Source organism: Centroberyx gerrardi, chromosome 17 (assembly GCF_048128805.1).
Source record: "Centroberyx gerrardi isolate f3 chromosome 17, fCenGer3.hap1.cur.20231027, whole genome shotgun sequence".
In the NCBI taxonomy this organism is placed as follows: Eukaryota; Metazoa; Chordata; class Actinopteri; order Beryciformes; family Berycidae; genus Centroberyx; species Centroberyx gerrardi.
This window is the reverse complement of record NC_136013.1, coordinates 5,116,590-5,135,149: the sequence shown is the minus strand read 5'-3', so window position 1 is coordinate 5,135,149 and position 18,560 is coordinate 5,116,590. Positions and strand designations below refer to the sequence as shown.

General features: G+C 41.5%; 1 protein-coding gene across 2 annotated transcripts; it reads left to right on the top strand.

Annotated features, from left to right (window-relative positions):
• Positions 1-1,100: 1,100 nt before the first annotated feature.
• On the top strand, positions 1,101-18,003 carry capn3a (calpain 3a, (p94)). Of its 2 annotated transcripts, none has more exons than XM_071909559.2 (21): positions 1,101-1,352; positions 1,959-2,028; positions 3,693-3,811; positions 4,575-4,708; positions 5,494-5,662; positions 6,566-6,649; positions 6,947-7,041; positions 7,247-7,324; positions 7,771-7,931; positions 8,714-8,883; positions 9,683-9,694; positions 9,963-10,171; positions 12,015-12,051; positions 12,854-12,931; positions 13,722-13,779; positions 14,481-14,545; positions 15,113-15,181; positions 15,528-15,606; positions 15,906-16,022; positions 16,920-16,978; positions 17,913-18,003. In XM_071909559.2, exons 1-21 carry the CDS (start codon positions 1,101-1,103, stop codon positions 17,937-17,939), a joined length of 2,142 nt encoding a protein of 713 aa, XP_071765660.1. In that variant the 3' UTR covers positions 17,940-18,003. The 2 variants fall into 2 exon arrangements, with proteins under 2 accessions (XP_071765660.1, XP_078145459.1); XM_078289333.1 differs by having other exon boundaries at positions 12,854-12,961.
• The last annotated feature ends 557 nt before the right edge of the window (positions 18,004-18,560 follow it).

Genomic DNA, 18,560 nt, shown 5'->3' with positions numbered 1-18,560 from the left:
AAGTAGAGGTGAAAGATATTGTAGATGTTGGTGATCGATGTCAGAGCCGTGTTGGAGGTTTTTTGGCATTGTGCTCTTTGACGCTTCAGAGTCTGTGCTACTGTTTTGTTGTATAGCTGCCTGCTGCTGAGCCAGGATAATGCCATGTTTGCTAGTCAACTAGGGTTCGACCAATAAAGGTTTTGGAAGGCTGATACCAATATTTTTGTATTGGATGTGTAGCCGATATTTATGCAGATATTCAGTATCTTCAAAATCTTTTTTTTTTTTCAACATCTTTTGCCATTTTCATGCCAAAACATGACAAGTATTCAGTGTTTTCACCCAAAGTGTTGTCAGGGTGGAAAAGCCTCTGAAACCACACCTATTCAATGGTAGGGGTAGGGTTACTACCTTTTGAATTAAGAATTAATTTACAAAAACATTATTGAACAATTAAACTCACATAGAAACGGCTAATTTCTCTGGCTTAATCTCTCATGGCTGAGCCTGATTGGACGTGTATGCCTTACGCCAAACCATCTGTGCAGAGATCTGTACAATCGACTGATGTTGTATTATTCCCACTAGTTATAAAAAATGGATGGTACTCTCCATAGCATTAGCCTGCTGTAGTTGTGCTGAGACTGCTCAATGCTGAGCTCCATTGAGAATAGGTTTAAAGGGGTTGAATGCCTTCTGCTGAGGCAGGGCATCTAGCGACCCTCTTTACATGCCGTGTGGTGCGGCCCACTGGCTTTGTGTCGCCCAACAATGATGGCACCGGGGCACTACAGCCAGGGAAAGATCATTGTTCGGTCGGCCAATGGAAACGCAACAAATAGACATTTATGTGTGTACGCATGTGTGTGTATATGTGTGTGTGTCTGTGTGTATGTGTGTGCATGGTAATGCAGAGGTGAATGCATGTCGAGTGAATGTCTCTTTCACACCTAGCTTTTGCACCTGCTATTTGACCAAGGGGAGGGGGACGTCACACAAACAAAGAGCCAATCAGAGATTAGCCGTTTGGATTTATGCCAGGGTTTTTAGGCTTGTAAACCTTTAGTACAAGTGGCAAAAGCCAGTTTTTTCAAAAAAAAAAAATCAGCTGAGACGAAATGCCCTATACACCGGCTGGCTTTTTCTGCGACCGGTTGATCCGGGAACGAGAGAGGAGAGATGGGGAAGGGTCCGTCAACAAGCCCCTCCGCTTCAGCGGCCAGGACTTCAACGCCCTGAAGCAGGAGTGCCTTCAGAAGAAGGGCCTGTTTGAGGATGACACTTTCCCCGCCACTGTGGAGTCCTTGGGCTACAAGGAGCTTGGGCACAAGTCCAACAAAGTCAAGAACATCGTCTGGAAGAGGCCCAAGGTAGGAGGGGAGGTTAGACGGGTTGGCACATGGAGAGGAGCGCTGGTCGCAAAGTTAAATAAAGAGGGGATGGCTCTCACGTGTGGGAGGTGGGACGTTTTCTTCGGTTTACGGCAACGTCAAACCTGTGCATGGAAATAACCTTTTTTTCCCCCATCCTGATGAGGGATTATTTTATGCTGAAAACTAATATTTGAGGAGGGAAGCATCTCTCACTCCTGCTCTGTGGGATTTTACCTGGAGATGCAGATGTTCAACAGAGGCACATCTGGGATAAAAATACTCCCCACCTGGATGGAGTTGAGTCATGTTGTGGCTGCACAACCTGAAAGTGTCAGAATGCCTATAGATGATTAGAAAATGTCATCAGAATATAAATGTTTCGTATTTGCTTGGTTTACTGACACTTAAGATTTCAGTGCTTTTATCATGTTGGAGTTTAACAATACACTATCATGGATGTTTTATTGTTTCCCTATTTAGTGACATCTGTAATTTTGCCCAAAACAGTATTTGACAAAAATATATCACTGATGTCAGGTTGATTTTTCATAGCTTGTGCACTAAAGTTAACTCCATTCTGTGTTTATGACTGTCTGTCTGCAGGAAATCTGTGAGAACCCTCAGTTCATTGTGGGAGGAGCCAGTAGGACAGACATCTGCCAGGGAGATCTTGGTAAAAAAAATATTCCTGTTATTATTAAATTGTTATAATAATAACATCCCAATATGTTCGTCAGGAGGAGTGGTGTCAACTCACATTCAGCTTATTCAATTCGGGAAGTGGATTTTCTTCTCATTTCAAAGGATTTAGGAGGAATGCAAAGGATTTAATTTAGATTTTCAGTTCTAAACTGTAATGAAGCAATTGAGAATGAACCTTTCATTAGTTAGTCAATGTTGTTTGAATTTAACTGAATTGAACCCCAACCCTAAAGATGTGTGTGTGCTGACACGTATGGAATGATAAAGAGGAAAGAAAAAAAAAATCCACCCTAAAACACTTTAACACTGTTTAAAAAAAAACAGGTATTGGTGATGTACTTGGCATTTCAGGGCCTGTGTTGTTGTTTAGTGTAGTTTAGAGTATTAACTTATTCTGGGGGTTGTTGTAAGTCATTTTGGGAAATGTAGGAAATCACTGAGGCAGAAGTTACAACTCTCCATCACAAAATAACTAATTTAAAACTAATTTAACAGTGTAAGAGTATCTGAATTTGGAAGAATGTCGGAAAGACCCGTTTTTAACATACAGTGTGACCAGATTGTGCAAGACATATGATAGACAGTGAGCTGCACATTACAACGTCACTCTACATGCATTCGACATTAAATCTGCGTGTGCATTCGGCCAGCACCAGGAAAACAGGGTAGCAAACATCCCATCGATCCCCCACGCACGGCCTCCCCATATTATGCTTACTCTTTCGGAAGGGAATCCAACCAGCAGCACTTCTCATTGTTGTCCTGTCCAGGCCACAAATAAAGGGGAGCAAAAAGGACAAAGGTCCAGGCAGACGCTGTTGCCCGCTCCCTGTTGAAAAACTTACATTGTTCCCGGCCGAACAGCCAACACTCTGGCACACACCTGGACAATCAGAAAACACACGCTCAGCACTCACAGGTGGTCTTTTCCTCCTGCAAAACAAAAAAAATGTCCAGCGGAGAACTTGCTGTCGGTCTTTGTTTTTGTTTTTGTTGACGTCACAATGGCCAAGGTACAGTAGGTGCGGGCCTCGGCCATTATTCTCCTCGTTGAATGAAAGACAGGTGACAGTTTTGAAAGGTTTCCAACTATAAGCAGTTTTAGGATACATTTTCAAGCATCTAAAGGTATCAGAAAACTTCAAAATGTTGAATTTTAACAATGAAAAGAACTCAAGTTTTGCTCTTTTTTTGTGGGACTGAGGGATCAGTTTGATTTCTGATTCCATTTAAAGAAGCGGATGAAATGTGCAAATGTTACACCGAAAACAAATAGCTCTGTTGCGTAAATTCTCACAAGAATAGCATGAAAGGTATTGGGGAAAAGCCGTACCAAATCTGAAGTATCAGAATCAGTGTTGTGCCACAGAAGTTCAAACAGTACCCCGCCCTAATTGACTGCTTTGATTGATACCATTGAACTCCCTTCAATTCCTTGAACTTTAAACTATACTTGTACACATATTAGAATCGCTTATATGTCCAAAGGTAGCTGAAATGACCATTCCTGTCAAGGTTACTGTGACTCCCAATGTATGTTTTTATGCCTGTCGTGAAAATTGCCCTGCTGTAATAAAAGAAGTGTAAGTAAATGGAACTGGCTTGAATTAAATTTAAAAAAATTTCTCTGTCCAGGTGACTGCTGGCTGCTGGCTGCCATCGCCTGTCTGACTCTGAATGAGAAGCTTCTCTACAGAGTCGTTCCTCAGGAGCAAAGCTTCTCAGAGGGCTATGGCGGCATCTTCCACTTCCAGGTCAGAAACAACCATCTGATTACCAAATATTCCCACATCGCCCTCATGCCAACATTCAATCTTTCCTTTTGCATTTCATCCTCTTATACTGTGATTAAAATGAAGATCAGATTTACTTAAAAAGATGAGGAAAAGAAAAGAATGTATTTTTGTGGACTCCAGAACGACGAGCAGGCTCCTCAGTGGCAGCTAATGATGATAATAATTAAAAATAAGAAATAGAATTGAGAATCAGAGTGTTATTAGACATGTAATGGCTGTAGGAATTAGACTTTGTGGGTTGCTTACATGGGTCACGTTAAATATAACACAACAGGAAATTAAAAAAGAAAAAAGACATTTAGAAAATAGGTCTCTTTTGGAAGTAGTATGTAAAAAAGTTGTATATAAGTCGTATGTAAAAAGTATAATTTTTTTCTATACACTATATTACACTACACTATGAAATATACACAAGGGCCCTCCATTTGAAAAGAAAAAAACAGAAATATATATATGAATCTAGAGAATATTGTACTGGGTTCTGTTTACATGTTGGAGCCGGAGTGGGGTTATATATGAGTAAAAAAATACAAAAAAACACATACTTAGAATAAAATATCAAACATAACAGGACTTTTAACATTACTAATAACTTAAAACATTACATATTACTAAACAAAGACATAATCACAGTGAAGGTCCACTGATTAAAATGTCTGTGGTTTGTAGAAGTTGTAGGAGGGTTGTCTCTCCCCCCCTCACCTCCCTGTGTGTCCTGCAGTTCTGGCGCTATGGCGACTGGGTGGATGTTGTCATTGACGACCGCATCCCAACCTTCAACAACCAGCTGGTCTTCACCAAGTCTGCCGAGAGGAACGAGTTCTGGAGCGCCCTGCTGGAGAAGGCCTACGCCAAGTCAGTGTATTTTAAGAAAATAATTTGGGGGTTTTTTCATAGAAGAATAGAAGAAGAGCTCATATACTGTATTTCCACCAGGCAGATATTGGGTGTTTTCTGGGTATTTACTGAATATTTACCTTTGGCTGTGTTGTTTGATGTGTGGACTCCCACTTGTGAGAACAAGGCTCAATTCCTGGCTATTTCTTAACCACAATGTGATAAAACCTCCACTTATTAGACTGGAAGACAATTATTAGGTGTTTTACGTATTGCACATATTGCATATTGCACACTTCTTCTGTTTTTTTGAGTAGATTTATCTTTCCGACAGGTTGTATCAGTACCTTTTACATAGATAAGGTGTCAGTACCTTTTACCTAAATAACATACATGTTTTTTTAAACTTTTCCCCACTGTTTCAAAATAGTTTTTTTACTTACGATCCACACTGATTTTGTGGGCTACAGTTTTCTCTAAGCTAATAAATGGGATACTAACCATACTAACCTCCTAATAATCACATTAGGGTTTGGCTGATATATGGGGCTGATATTGCCATTTTATTAAATGTCCGATATCGGCCAGTCATGTTGTACATTTTTATAATCTTACATAATTAGAAAAGTCCAGTCAAAAACTCTCAGCTGATGAAACCACCGATTCAACTGGCTTTGCACTCTTTACAGCCGGTTGCTAATAATGTTGGTGATGATGGAGGAGTTTAAGCATATTCTACTGTTGCACTCATTGTAATTCCTAAAACCTACAGCAGATGTAACTGTCCCCTCCCTCCTCTCCAGGCTGCACGGCTCCTACGAGGCCCTGAAGGGTGGAAACACCACCGAGGCCATGGAGGATTTCACCGGAGGAGTGACTGAGTTCTACGAGATGAAGGAGGCGCCCAAGGAGCTGTACAAGATCATGAAGAAAGCTCTGGAGAGAGGCTCCCTCATGGGCTGCTCCATCGATGTGAGTCAGATGGGTTTTTTTTTATCTTGGCAGGATACAAAGGATACTGAAAGTCTGTGATTCCTTCTACTGTATCTTTCTGTCTGTTTCTGAAAAGGGAATTTTGCAGAAACTGACTTTTATTGTTGATATTCTGCAAATTAAGGGTAGACCGATATATATATTTGCCGATATAATAGACGTTTTGACAAAGATTCAATATGAGACAATTAATATCATCCACCACCAATATAAGAGAAATGAGGATATGATTTTACTCAACAGCTTCAAGTGTGACTGTCTGGAAAACCTAGAATGAAACCTGAATTTCAGAGTTGCTAACCAACATAAAACTTTACTTTACTTTACATGGGTTTCAGTAGAGTTTTAGTGTCCAATGATGGTCCAAATTCTGTTTAGAAGGCTTTTCCACCCTGACAAGAATAACATTCTTTGGGAAACACTGAATTCTTGGATTTTTTTGGCATGAAATGGCTAGATGTTGAATATTGGCACAAAATATCGACTATTGGCAGCTTCAGTATATAAAAACATTTATAAGATATACAAGATATAATAAGATATACCCATATCAATGGAACCCTACTGCAAATGTATTGCACAAAAACATTATGTTTTCTTGCAACCATCCTAGGCAAAGCATCTGGATGATCTTGAAGAATTGCATTTTGCTTGGTTTTAAGAGCTAATAACTCAAAACCCATACCACTGGGAAAGATCTTCGTAAATTTGACGGAAATGTCTACTTCTCCAGAGATTCTACCTAAAAGCCAGTTTCATAGGAATTCCCATTTACAACCACCTCTCTTTGCTAATATGTGTTTATCTTTAAATGAAATGTATAATCGGTTTCCAGTCCCTTTTATCCTAAATGTGCGCCGTCTGTGTTTGCTGTATCTCCAGTCCCTGGTTCCCGCTCGCTTTGAGACTCGCACTGTGACGGGACTTGTGAAGGGTCACGCCTACTCTGTGACTGCAGTGGAGGAGGTGAGACAGACCGCTGACTGAGAACACAACAATAACAACAGTAATACCGCAGTGGTTCTGACTGTACGGCCCCGCATAACTGTGCAGCAAATGGTAGAGAAGGGCGCTAAAAAGGCAGAGGTTAGGGGAATGATTCACATTAGAGTGACAAATGCTGAAAAAATGCATGAGCCCACAGTACCATAATGCTCGTTGCATAAAAGTGTCCAACAAAGAGGAATATGTAAAGACAATATGAGTGACTACAAGTATGAATATGATAACCTGCATTGTTTGTAACTTTGTGTGTTTCCACAGTGTAAACAGTCCCAGCAAAAGGACACTAAAGTGCGTCTGGTGCGCCTCAGGAACCCATGGGGTCAGGTGGAGTGGAACGGCCCCTGGAGTGACAAGTAGGAGTTTTTTTTAAACCATCTTTACTCTTAATTCTTTATTTTTGGTCCCGCTTTGCCGTTACAGAAGGACCTCGAGTTTGATAAAGGCACAACTGTACTATCTTATCATTTTCATTTTGTATTTATCGTAACATTTAGCTCAGTTTTCTGTTAATTGTGTCATAATTTCAGAATGTGTCATTGTTTTTCATATTTCACTCAGCTCTAAGGAGTGGACTTCCCTCTCTAAGACTGAAAAGGACAAGCTGCAGCATCAGAACGCCGAGGATGGAGAGTTCTGGTCAGTGGCATATTATTTATGGATGTGTATTTAAAATCTATACCGAACAACACTAGTGAAATTTTGAATCAAAATCAAAGGGTATTGAAAAGCTTCAAAATGTTGGATTCCAACAACGGGATGGTATATATACTCTAAATTATGGGGATTTGAGGAAATCAATTGAATAGAAAAGCAAATGGCATATCTACTTATTTCACAAAAAATCACATAACGAGAAAGGCTTTCATTCAACCGAAAAAGTATCATTTCAGAACTAGCATTGAATTTCACATATCAGCTCTGGTATCAGTATAACATTTTTTCCAACAGTACAAACACTCATTTTTATCGTCAGGAGAACAGGTGCTTCATTCTTCAGAGAATTTTCTGCTGGTATTTGTTTAAGGATGTGGAGGTTTTAGCCAGATACCCATCCTGTCCCTGTCTCTTCCTTGCCCGTCCAGGATGTCATTCGAGGACTTCAAGAAGAACTACACCAAGATCGAGATCTGCAACCTCACCCCCGACGCCCTGGAGGACGACAAGATCCACAAGTGGACGGTTTCTGTGAACGAAGGGCGCTGGGTGAGAGGCTGCTCCGCCGGAGGCTGCAGGAACTACCCAGGTACCTCAGCAGCATGTCCGCTCCTCTCTCTGAACTCACTTTTTTTATCCCACACAGAGGAGAGCCTTGTCTCACATCGTGGCCTCATTTTTTTTTTACCTTTTGCAAATCAACACACCCCAATTAAAGATCACCAATGTTCATAATTTAGTATCTCTAAAATGTAGAATATGAAGTCTGAAAGAGCTTTTTGTCAGCTCAGGGCTTAAGTTCCCTTCTATCCGTTAAAAATCCTGTTGAAAGAGTAGGAGTGTTTTGGGTTTTTTTTTCAAATGGTGGACATCTCATTTTGGACCGCCACTCTTCATATAAACATTCATACATTCATTCATTCATTTATTAATTTAGAATGAATGAAAGGATTAATTATAAATGGCCATAATGGTGTTTAAAGAGTACGAGTGTCCCTTTTTTTTCAGTGGTGGACATCTCATTTTGGACCGCCACTCTTCATATAAACATTCATACATTCATTCATTAATTTATTCATTTAGAATGAATGAAAGAATTAATTATAAATGGCCATAATGTGTTTAAAGAGTACGAGTGTCCCTTTTTTTTTCAGTGGTGGACATCTCATTTTGGACCACCACTCTTATATATATATACCTATTCTAAAATGTTCAGATGTGTTGAGGAACGAGGAACACAAAAGACAGGAAAACACTTATCTCAAGAATTAGAAATGAATTGAAGTTATGTGCCTTTAAAAAAAAAAACCCAAAAGTAATCCTAAAACAAAAAACCTTAAAAATCTCACCTGTATCTCAACCTTCCTGCAGACACTTTCTGGACCAACCCTCAGTACCGCCTGCGTCTGCTGGAGGAGGACGACGACCCCGAGGACAACGAGGTGGCCTGCACCTTCGTGGTGGCGCTGATGCAGAAGAACAGGAGGAAAGAGCGCAAGATGGGAGCCAACCTGTTCACCATCGGATTTGCCATTTATGAGGTGATGTGCTGTCAGACTCCCGCTGACCGGTCAGAGCTAGAAAACAGACCTGGGTGTTTTTTATTACATTGACAGTTCAGTCAATCAGAGAAAAACTTTCCAGCACTTGTTGCATTGTCCCATGTGGCAAACCCCACCCCTCTCTGCACTGCAAAAAATCCTCCATTCGAACTACAGTACATATGAGTCATATTCTATTATTGAGTCCTAAAATAAAAAATAAAAAATCATCTGCCAGTGAGGTTAGATAATTTCACTTGTTTCCAATGCAAATCATCAACTTTTGTAGAATCAAGTTTCATTTTCTTGATAGTAGTGCAGTGATCTGCCTTATTCTGACTGCTTTCATCATATTCACACTCACTTCTAGAAAACTCCTGAAACAAGTGAAACCACACTGGAAACAAGTGGAGTTTTCTCACCTCACTGGCAGGATTTTTCTCTTGTTTCAGGAAAAATAAGATTTGAAGGCTGAATACGAGACTAAATGACTTGTTAAGATGGACATTTTTTGCAGTGTGGCACCAAAGTAGGATAAAATAAACCATAAACCGTGTTTGGAATTGCCATTTGACCCAGTTCTGCCTAGAAATACGCATAATCACAGTGAACACAGAGTGAATTTTATAGGTGGATTTGAATTTGAGTTATTTAGGCAAAATTAATGCTTCCCATTCCCATTCTAACAGCAAAAAAACAGGATAGTGCAGTTTTAACATCATAAGAACAATATACTTCTTTTTTTTGTTTGTGCTTCCATCTGACATAAATAACTAATATTGCCTCTGTCTGTCCATAGGTGCCAAAGGAGGTAAGGAAGGAGTAAAGGAAACTCTTACAGTGGAGCATCAGTTTGCAAGTTGTTTCATACCCCGCACTATTTCTTTTTCACACCCACATTTCCAAGTTTGATTACTGTTTAAGTTTTTTTATACTACAATCTTGTGAATAACCCATTCTTCTGTCTTGTGTGACTGCTGTGGCCGTTTTCATCCATCATTTTATCAGAAAAAAATTTACATTTCACTCCAACAACTTGCCATGGTGTCCCACTCTTTTCCTCTCCATCCGCCTCGCAGATGCACGGCAACAAGCAGCACATGCAGAAGGACTTCTTCCTGTTCAACTCCTCCAAGGCCCGCTGCAAGTCCTACATCAACCTGCGCGAGGTGACCCAGCGCTTCCGCCTGAGCCCCGGCGAGTACGTCATCATCCCCTCCACCTACGAGCCGCACCAGGAGGGCGAGTTCATCCTGCGAGTCTTCTCCGAAAAGAGGAACACCTCAGAGTGAGTGGGTGAGGGCGAGCCGGGCGGCCTGCAGGGGGCGAGCCGGGCCGGACCGGACCAGGAGGGAACGGGTTCATAGTCGTCCCACCTTTTAGAATAATATAGAGCTACAGTTGCCTCTGTTTAGTTAGCAGATGTTTATTCCATTCTACTGATGTTCTTATGTTTCTTAGTAGGGCTGGGTATCGAAAAGCGACACATATCCATACTGTACTGGTTCTGGGTATTGATATTGATTTGAAGGCATCAGAAGGTATTGAAAGATATCAGAAACCTTGAAAAGTTTGTAACTAGCTTATATTCTTTTATTTTTTTAGGAAATAAATTGAGCATGGTCCGATTGTATTTGGCAAATCAAGTTGCACTGTAACTGTTACACAGAAATTAGTTCAGTTTATTGTATAATGAAATGTGCATTGGTTCAATGCAAAATTTGTTCAGGTATTGGAAAAAGTAACATTTCAGAAACAGTATCAAACTTGAAGTGTTAGGATCCGCATTGAACGAGTTAAGAGAAGTTAGTAACGATAACCCAGCCCTAATTGTTAATATGTAAATTAGCAATAATCAATTAGCCTGGCCCTTTGTGTATTAGACATTTTACAGTGTGGGTTTGTGTGGTTGTGATTGGGGTGGGGTTTGTTTGTTGGGGTACTTGGGGATTTGGGGGGGTGGGGGGTGGGGGGTGGGGGGGATAAAAACCACCAAGGACAAACAATTTTAACGGCGATTTGATTTGTAGAGCTGGAAGAAATCGGCCCCAGTTCGAAGCTGTTATGGAATCTTTTTTAGGACAAGATTTGGGCATGCTCCGGTAAACATTTCCTTTCAGTATCTTAAATACTTCATACTCCAGCCTCAAAAACATCCAACCCCCCCCCCCCCCCCCCCCCCGCTGCCCTGGAGGACAAGACAGCATGCAGAGCTGGACTGCACTCTGCTGGACCGGGACCTGGCTGAAAAACCTGGCTGTAAATCTAGCTTTGGAAAGGATGTGCACAGCAAACAGCCCTCTCTCATAGGTTTTAAATAACCATACTTGGCTTTAGATCATACCTGGGTCATTTTTGCAAATAATACAACACCAATAGTGTCAGTTTTAACCTACTTGGAGCACCAGATGGGTGGGGTTTGCCACATAGAAGGTTAATTCAGTATAGTTTTCTTTGATTGAAAACTTATCTGAACTGTCCTGATGCTGTAAACCCCACCCATCTGGTGCTCCAAGTAGGTTAAAACAAACTAGAATTATTTACAAATGCATTTTGACCCAGGTGTGTCTCAGATTAGAGTTTCCTCCATGAGCTATTTAGGCATTAAGCCTGTCAATAATCCTGAAACCTAGATCTGTAGCAGTGGACTTCCAACTGCGAATTGATATAAAGCCCCATCTAAAACAAAATGTACAAACGAGGAGAGGAGGCCTGCTGCAAGCAAGATTGACAAAAAGAAGAAAAACCAAGATCAAAACAAACTCTGAATGGAAGAAGCAACAGGTGGTACTAAACTAACACATTTTATTCACAGCAGGCTAACACGGTAAGAGTTTGTGGTTTCATTTTGCCATTCAAGTCATTGATATGGGTATGGGACCATAAGCCTTTAGAAATTGTGAAATAATACATTAAATGTCATATAGCTTATAGATGACTGATAAAGTAAGACTTACCTTCTCAACACTGAACTCAGGATATCAGATTTATTCAAGTATCTGTTTAATATCTGATAAAAATGAACTTGATTGGCTGCTGTGGAGGGGTAACTGGACAGGCTTATGGTCCAGATGAGATGGTAGGTCTGTTGGTGTCACCATGGTGACTGCTGTTTGTTCGTCTTCACCCAGGGAGATAGAGAACAGGATCGAGGCCGACCATCCAGTGGTGAGTTTTCTTTCTCTCAACACCAGAGTTTGAACATTGTGCAGTTTTCAGTGGAGTAGCTGAATTTTCAGTTGCTTCGGTTCTTTTTAACTCGTCTTTGGAGGAGTTGCAAGGTTGCAATTCAGTGGCAGCCATGTTGGCTCCACAGTTGTGTCCATTGCTAAGCAACTTGTTATTCTATGCCAGCTGATCTGTAGATTGTTGGGAATATCTTTAGAAAATCTTAAGATGTTTATGAGGGGCATTTATTAGCTGTAATAGTTATGATATGTATGATACTAATTAGCCATAATATATTACCTATCATCTTCAGGCAACATTCCTAGAAAAGGGGCTACAACAGCCTGGCCAAGCTCTTTCTAATCAATTGCTCTGGCCTTTACTGTATTGATTTAATCCAAACTGATAAGCATTACAGATCACCTTCTGCAAATACAGTATATCCTCTAACCAACACATCATCTAAAGGGCTTAGAAAAGAGCGCAGCATTGTTTTGTATCATAATCCTAACTGGTGTTGTAGCCAACCAAGTCACTACCATCAGTGTCAAACATTTATTGATGCTATTCCTTCAATAAAAAAAACCAAATGGATTTTGGTGGAAAAGTGTGCACGGCAACTATAGTTCCCAAATATTATTAATAATAATGCAAAATAATATAGACAATATTCACAATAATACATAATGAGGCAAACATTATTCATAACGATGCAGAAGGTATGGGTGCAAAAAGGAGCTGATCACATCTTCTTCCTCTTTTTCTTCTTCTCCTCCTGCTCTGTGGTCGCGTGCTGCCTCAGCCGGCTCCAGCCTCGGCGGGGGAAGAGAGCGAGGAGGACCAGCAGTTCCGGACGATCTTTCAGGAGATAGCCGGGGAGGTGAGTACAGGCAGGACGGGGGGGCGGAGGGTGGGGGGGGGGGGGGGGGGGGCGCTGGGGATGTTATAGTTCTGGGAGGGGTTGGGTGGGCATGTCGTTCTGAATACGTGTCTGTAAATCATAGGTGCTTTCATGCTGTCGCGGTGGAGGGTGGGAGTAAAGTTCAAGAAGAGTGGGATGAGGAGCGTCCCGGTGGCTCAGTGTGCTTAAAGCCTTTTGTCATACCATAGAGCATACAGCATACCGTGTAACTGCGACACCCTGGGTTCAAATCCGGCCCAGGACCTTTGTCGCATGTCATCCGCCTCTCTCTCCCAGTCTCCCCTGTCTCTCTCCACTTTCATCTGTCTAATAAAGGCAAAAAAAAATGGCAAAAGATAATCTTAAAAAAAAGAAGAATGGGATGAGATTCCACTTGAAATGAGCATTTCTTATCAAATATTGCTTTTAACTCATTTTTAAAAGTTGAAAGTAGTCAATTTAGATGGGGAGCCTTGGTGATTTCATTATTGTGAATTGAGAGTCTGAACTGATTTCATCCCCCCATTAAATACTGGACAATACAAAGTTGTGACTGTAGACGTTTATTGTATCTTTACAGCTTTCAACTTACGGCTGTATGACCTTTAGCTATTACTCCCGCTGAGGAAATAGTATCTTATAATAATAGTAAAGGGCCGTGTGTATGTGTGTGTCTTGGAAGGATATGTGTTCAGTTTCAATTAGTTTGAATTGCTGTCTTCCTCTCTCTTCCTCTACTCTTCCCTTCTCCCCTCTGTCTCTCTCACAGGAAATGGAAATCACAGCCAACGAACTGAAGAATGTCCTCAACAGAGTGGTCTCCAAACGTGAGTCCAGTCCTGCGCTGAACAGTTTTTCATCACCACATTAACACTCAGCGGTTTCACATGTGATACCGGCCTCGGTTTGAGCTGTTCTCCGCCATTTTAAAAGATGTAGCAGTGCAGTTTGGGCAAGGGGAGGAGGGAGAAACTAGAGCAGAGCAGTAATTTCAATGTCTATGATATCACCTTGTAAAGAAAGTACTCAACTACATCAAACACTAAAGGGAGATTTAAACCACTAGAGGGAGCAACAAGCAGTAAATATCTCTAAATCTAGAAGATTAGTTACATGTGCACATGACATAATATCAGGACTTTGAACATGACTGATGTCTTTCACCGTGTGTGCATGTGCAGTTACTCGTTAAAGGGGCATAAAGTAATCTATGAAGTGAACTTGAATCTTTGAACATTAGGAATTGCAACAACATTAATAGAACTAGTCTCCTCCTTCACAAATCTCTGGCTCTGAAAATGCAAATATATTAGGAGGAGAACTGGGAGCATCTTGAAACTTACGGGCTGGAAAGTGAGTTTTGAAAGCCTGAAATCTCGGCACCTGGCCAAGTAATCGAGTCACTGGTATTGATCAACAACCCTCCTGCAGATATGTTATGGTCATTTTGGGCTATAGGGCAGTAAAAACCTTATTTCGGAAACATAAATCTCTTACACCTCTCTCTCTGTTTGTGCTCCTCCTGCAGATAAGGACCTGAACACAGAGGGCTTCAGCCTGGAGAGTTGCAGGAGCATGATTGCTCTGATGGACGTATCCTTTGTATCGAGTGCATCGGGCCGGCTGTGTTGTCTGTAGGAAGCACAACCTGCCCAGACCCACGGCAGGGTCTATGATGGACTTTCACTTGCCCTAGACCTTGTTTCACCCCATTTAGCAAGTCATATTTCACTTTGGCTTGTAATATTTTTCAATACACTTACACGCCGGTGTGGTTTTGACATCTAATCGTATGTGTTACCCGGAGTGTGTAAATGGCTGTTTTTTCCTCCCAAGTCTCTTTATTGATAATTGCAAACAGGCGAACTTGGCTGTTGAAAAACAATGCAGAGCACAGAAAAAATATGCATCTTTTATTTTAAATGTATGTGTTAGAGGTACGATTCCCAAAGCCAATGTTGGTGGTTGACTGCTCCAAATGATGTATATAAGTGCTGAACTCTATAAAGGTTATACCAAAAGAATTGCACAGTAAATGTTACTCTTAAGTGAAATATAACATTTAAGCACACACAGAAGTACTTAAGAATCGAAGCAGTTTGACTTTGAGTTGACTTGGACTTGTTCCCATGAGTTTTGGTCTTAACTGCCTCTGTTCAGATGGATGGGACAGGTAGACTCAATCTGCAGGAGTTCAGACATCTGTGGAACAAGATCAAACAGTGGCAGGTGTGAATGCGGCTTTCCCTCTCCCTCTCTCTCTCTCTCTCTCTCTCTCATCACACATTTCCCTCTCTCTTTCTCACTCTCACTCTCATTGATGTCCTGTTTTCAAATCACAATCAAAGCCTCAAAAGGATAACTACATCTTATTCCATTTTGAGATATATATTCGCAGATGTGCATTCAGCCTAGAGTGTAAATCACAATCAAATTTACGGTCTTTAAACGATGAGCAGTTGAACCAGCTACCATCAGTAAATTTAAGACTTACTTTCAGCGTTCTCCCTCTGAAGGCTTCAGCTGAGTGTTATATTTTTCTGTGTGCATTGAATTCACACTTGCTCTCTTCCAGGGAATCTTTAAGCACTATAACTCAGACCAGTCCGGTAGCATCAACAGTTACGAGATGAGGAACGCTGTCAACGATGCAGGTAATAACATCTACATGAAAACGCCAAATTCTTAGGGTGTTTATTATATGTTTACAATACTTGAAGAAGACCTTTCCAAAATGCTATAAATCCATTTTTCAAATCAAAATTAAATCATTTAATATCTCTAATAGGGTTCGACTGATAAGGGTTTTTGATGGCCGATACCAATATTTTTGACCATTGAATAGTCAACAGTAAACAGTAGGAATCATTCACAGTCTGTGCTGCAGATGACCTGAATTGATCCTCTAACTGTTCTTGTCACTGTACAGTCATGTGTCTTGTGTCCCGCTCAGGCTTCCGTCTCAACAACCAGCTGTATGACATCATCACCATGCGCTACGCAAACGAGAACATGAACATCGACTTTGACAGCTTCATCAGCTGTCTGGTGCGGCTCGAAGCCATGTTCAGTAAGTCTGTGACCAGGAACCACACTACCACAAACTAATAAATGGTCAGATTTGAGTTGGAGAAATCCAGTGTATTACAATTTAGAGCAGGTAATCAGTAACCTGTAATAGATTACATTTTGAAAGTAACCTTCCCAGCCTGGCATCAGTATTTCAGGTGGGCTGTCCCACATGTTGAAGAGTTAAAGACCTCTGGTACAAACACACAAGATAGAATAGTTGGTTCATTTTAAATTGGTGTCGTCTGCCTTTTTCTGAGTTCCTAGCCTTGATGTTGGATGAACTACTAGACCAGTCAAGCCCATTACACTTTAAACTGATTTGACAATTAAAGCTACACGAGGCAAGACTTTTATGTAAAAGTACTCCAGTCTTATCAGTCTAAATCACAAAGTGGGACTGCAACAGGGAAAAGCATCCTATCCTCACTAACTGAGACCCTGTATATTCGACCTATTTGCCCAAATTAAATTCTGGTGTTGGGTAGGGACACTGGTGGGAAATCTTCTCTTCTCTACCCGAAACTTCAGAGTGAAATCCAATCTGTCTCCTAGTCAGCAGTGAGCGGCGCTCCGTCCAGAGACAGCTGGACTCACCAACGTTAGATCTTCTCTTCTCTCATCCCTTTGGTTTCCTTTGATATAAAGCCATTTGCCATTTGGAGCTGCCAATATGCAAAGTTGCCTAGTGTAGCTTTAAATCAGTGCAGAATGCTTCCTGGTGGATGGAATACCAGACCAGTTCAGTCTAATGCAGTTTAAATAGGTTTGGCAATGAAACACCTGTTATAATTTAATAAAAATAATAATAACAACATCTTAGATGAGGCGGCCCACAGTTGAGTTGAGTTGAGTTGAGTCGAGCACAGCTGCAGTGTGACGTTGTGTTTCTTTGCAGGAGCGTTCCAGGCCTTCGATCAGGATGGAGACGGTATGATCAGACTCAGCGTCCTGGAGGTAAGAGCTGTGAGCTGTCCTCGCTCCACATCACAGGGCGGCGTCAAGGCGTGCAGCGCCCTCAGTCTAGATATTGTTGGGTATTTTCCCAAACCAGACACATACGGTACAGACACACATTCATTTCTGTGGGCAGCAGATCTGCAGGCCGGTCTGGGGAGCCACCTAGTAGTTCAAAGGTGCTGCTTTGATTTCCAGCTGACAAAATCCAGTACCGCTGCAGTGTGCCTGAACGGAGGCACCTAACCACCATGCACATGCACCAACCTGGTGCAAGAAAAGCCTATTTTAAACAAGCTAAATAACAGGATACAACACAATAGGCAGGCATTGTATTTGTAGCTGTCCTTTTGAAAATAAAGCCATACATATATACTAGGGATGGGACGATATGCTTATCTCACGATACGATACGCGATATGAGGTTCACGATTTGATACAACCATGATACGATGTAATAAATAAAAGTTTAGAGATAACAAAGTCTGACTGCAGAATTATGTTTATTTCTGAGCCACAAATCTTTCTAGCGATGGCATTGGCTTGCTAGAACGTAAACAATTTAAAAACATCATTACAAAGTGACAATAATATAGTTTCGCTTGTGAAATTGTGATGGTCAGGCCGTCTCATTTGTCATTACTACAGCAGAACTAAATATAGCTAACATCGCGATTCATTTTTCTGCCCCATGATACGCATCGTCACATTTTTGCATTGTGATGTACTGAATTTCAATATATCGTCCCATCCCCAATATATACAGTTTTGGAAGCGTTTTTCCCCCAGAAATATTTTCTCGTCGGGATGGAAAGGCAGCTGAAATATTATATTCCGCAGCCAGACCTTGTGTAAAAGAACCTGTGATGGATAGATAGCCATGGAGCAAGCGTACTGAACTAACTGTCCGTGTGCATCTTCTCCCCATCTTCAGTGGCTCCAGTTGACCATGTACGCCTAGAAAATGCCCATCTTCTCCCAGGTGAGCTCCACTCCATACGAGGACCAGAACTGCCAGCCTTTACCTCATGATTCACTGTGCCCGACCACCGTTAGCTCTCATCCACCTCACCTCCACCTCCACCTCCACCCCCCCCTCTCCTCTCCCTCCCTCCCTCCCTCCCTCAGTCCCAACAGCAGCTCTTTCCACACGAAAATGTGCCCCGCTCAACAGCAGCTACCACTTCCCTTCCCTCCCTCCTCACCCCACATATCTTCCTTCTTCCTCTCCTCTTTCTAGGTCTCAGGCCCCTTTACATTTCCTTTCCTTCCCTCGTCCTCCCAGTATCGCTGAAATATCAGTCTCCTTTGAGTCATCAGCCTTGTTTTGATTGATTTTTTTTTTTAACAACACCCTTCCCATAACACACGTACCGCACTTTTCTCAGGCATCAAAACACACACAACCTCTCTTTTTCTGTCACAATACCTCACAGATTCTCTCCCAGGAACCCTTTTCTGTACAGTAGTATTCACTGTTCATCTCTCTCAATATCTGCTGTAACCTCTTCCTCCTCCTCTTTTCCTCCTTTCATCATCTTTTCCATCTCTGACATGAATCAAACTGAAGTGGTAAGGGCCC

Coding starts and splice junctions, on each gene's coding strand:
- capn3a (XM_078289333.1), top strand. CDS start 1,101: ATGCCCTATACACCGGCTGGCTTTTTCTGCGACCGGTTGATCCGGGAA. Junction 10,172..12,014: donor GAAAAGAGGAACACCTCAGA/GTGAGTGGGTGA, acceptor GTCTTCACCCAG/GGAGATAGAGAACAGGATCG. Junction 15,607..15,905: donor GAACGCTGTCAACGATGCAG/GTAATAACATCT, acceptor TGTCCCGCTCAG/GCTTCCGTCTCAACAACCAG.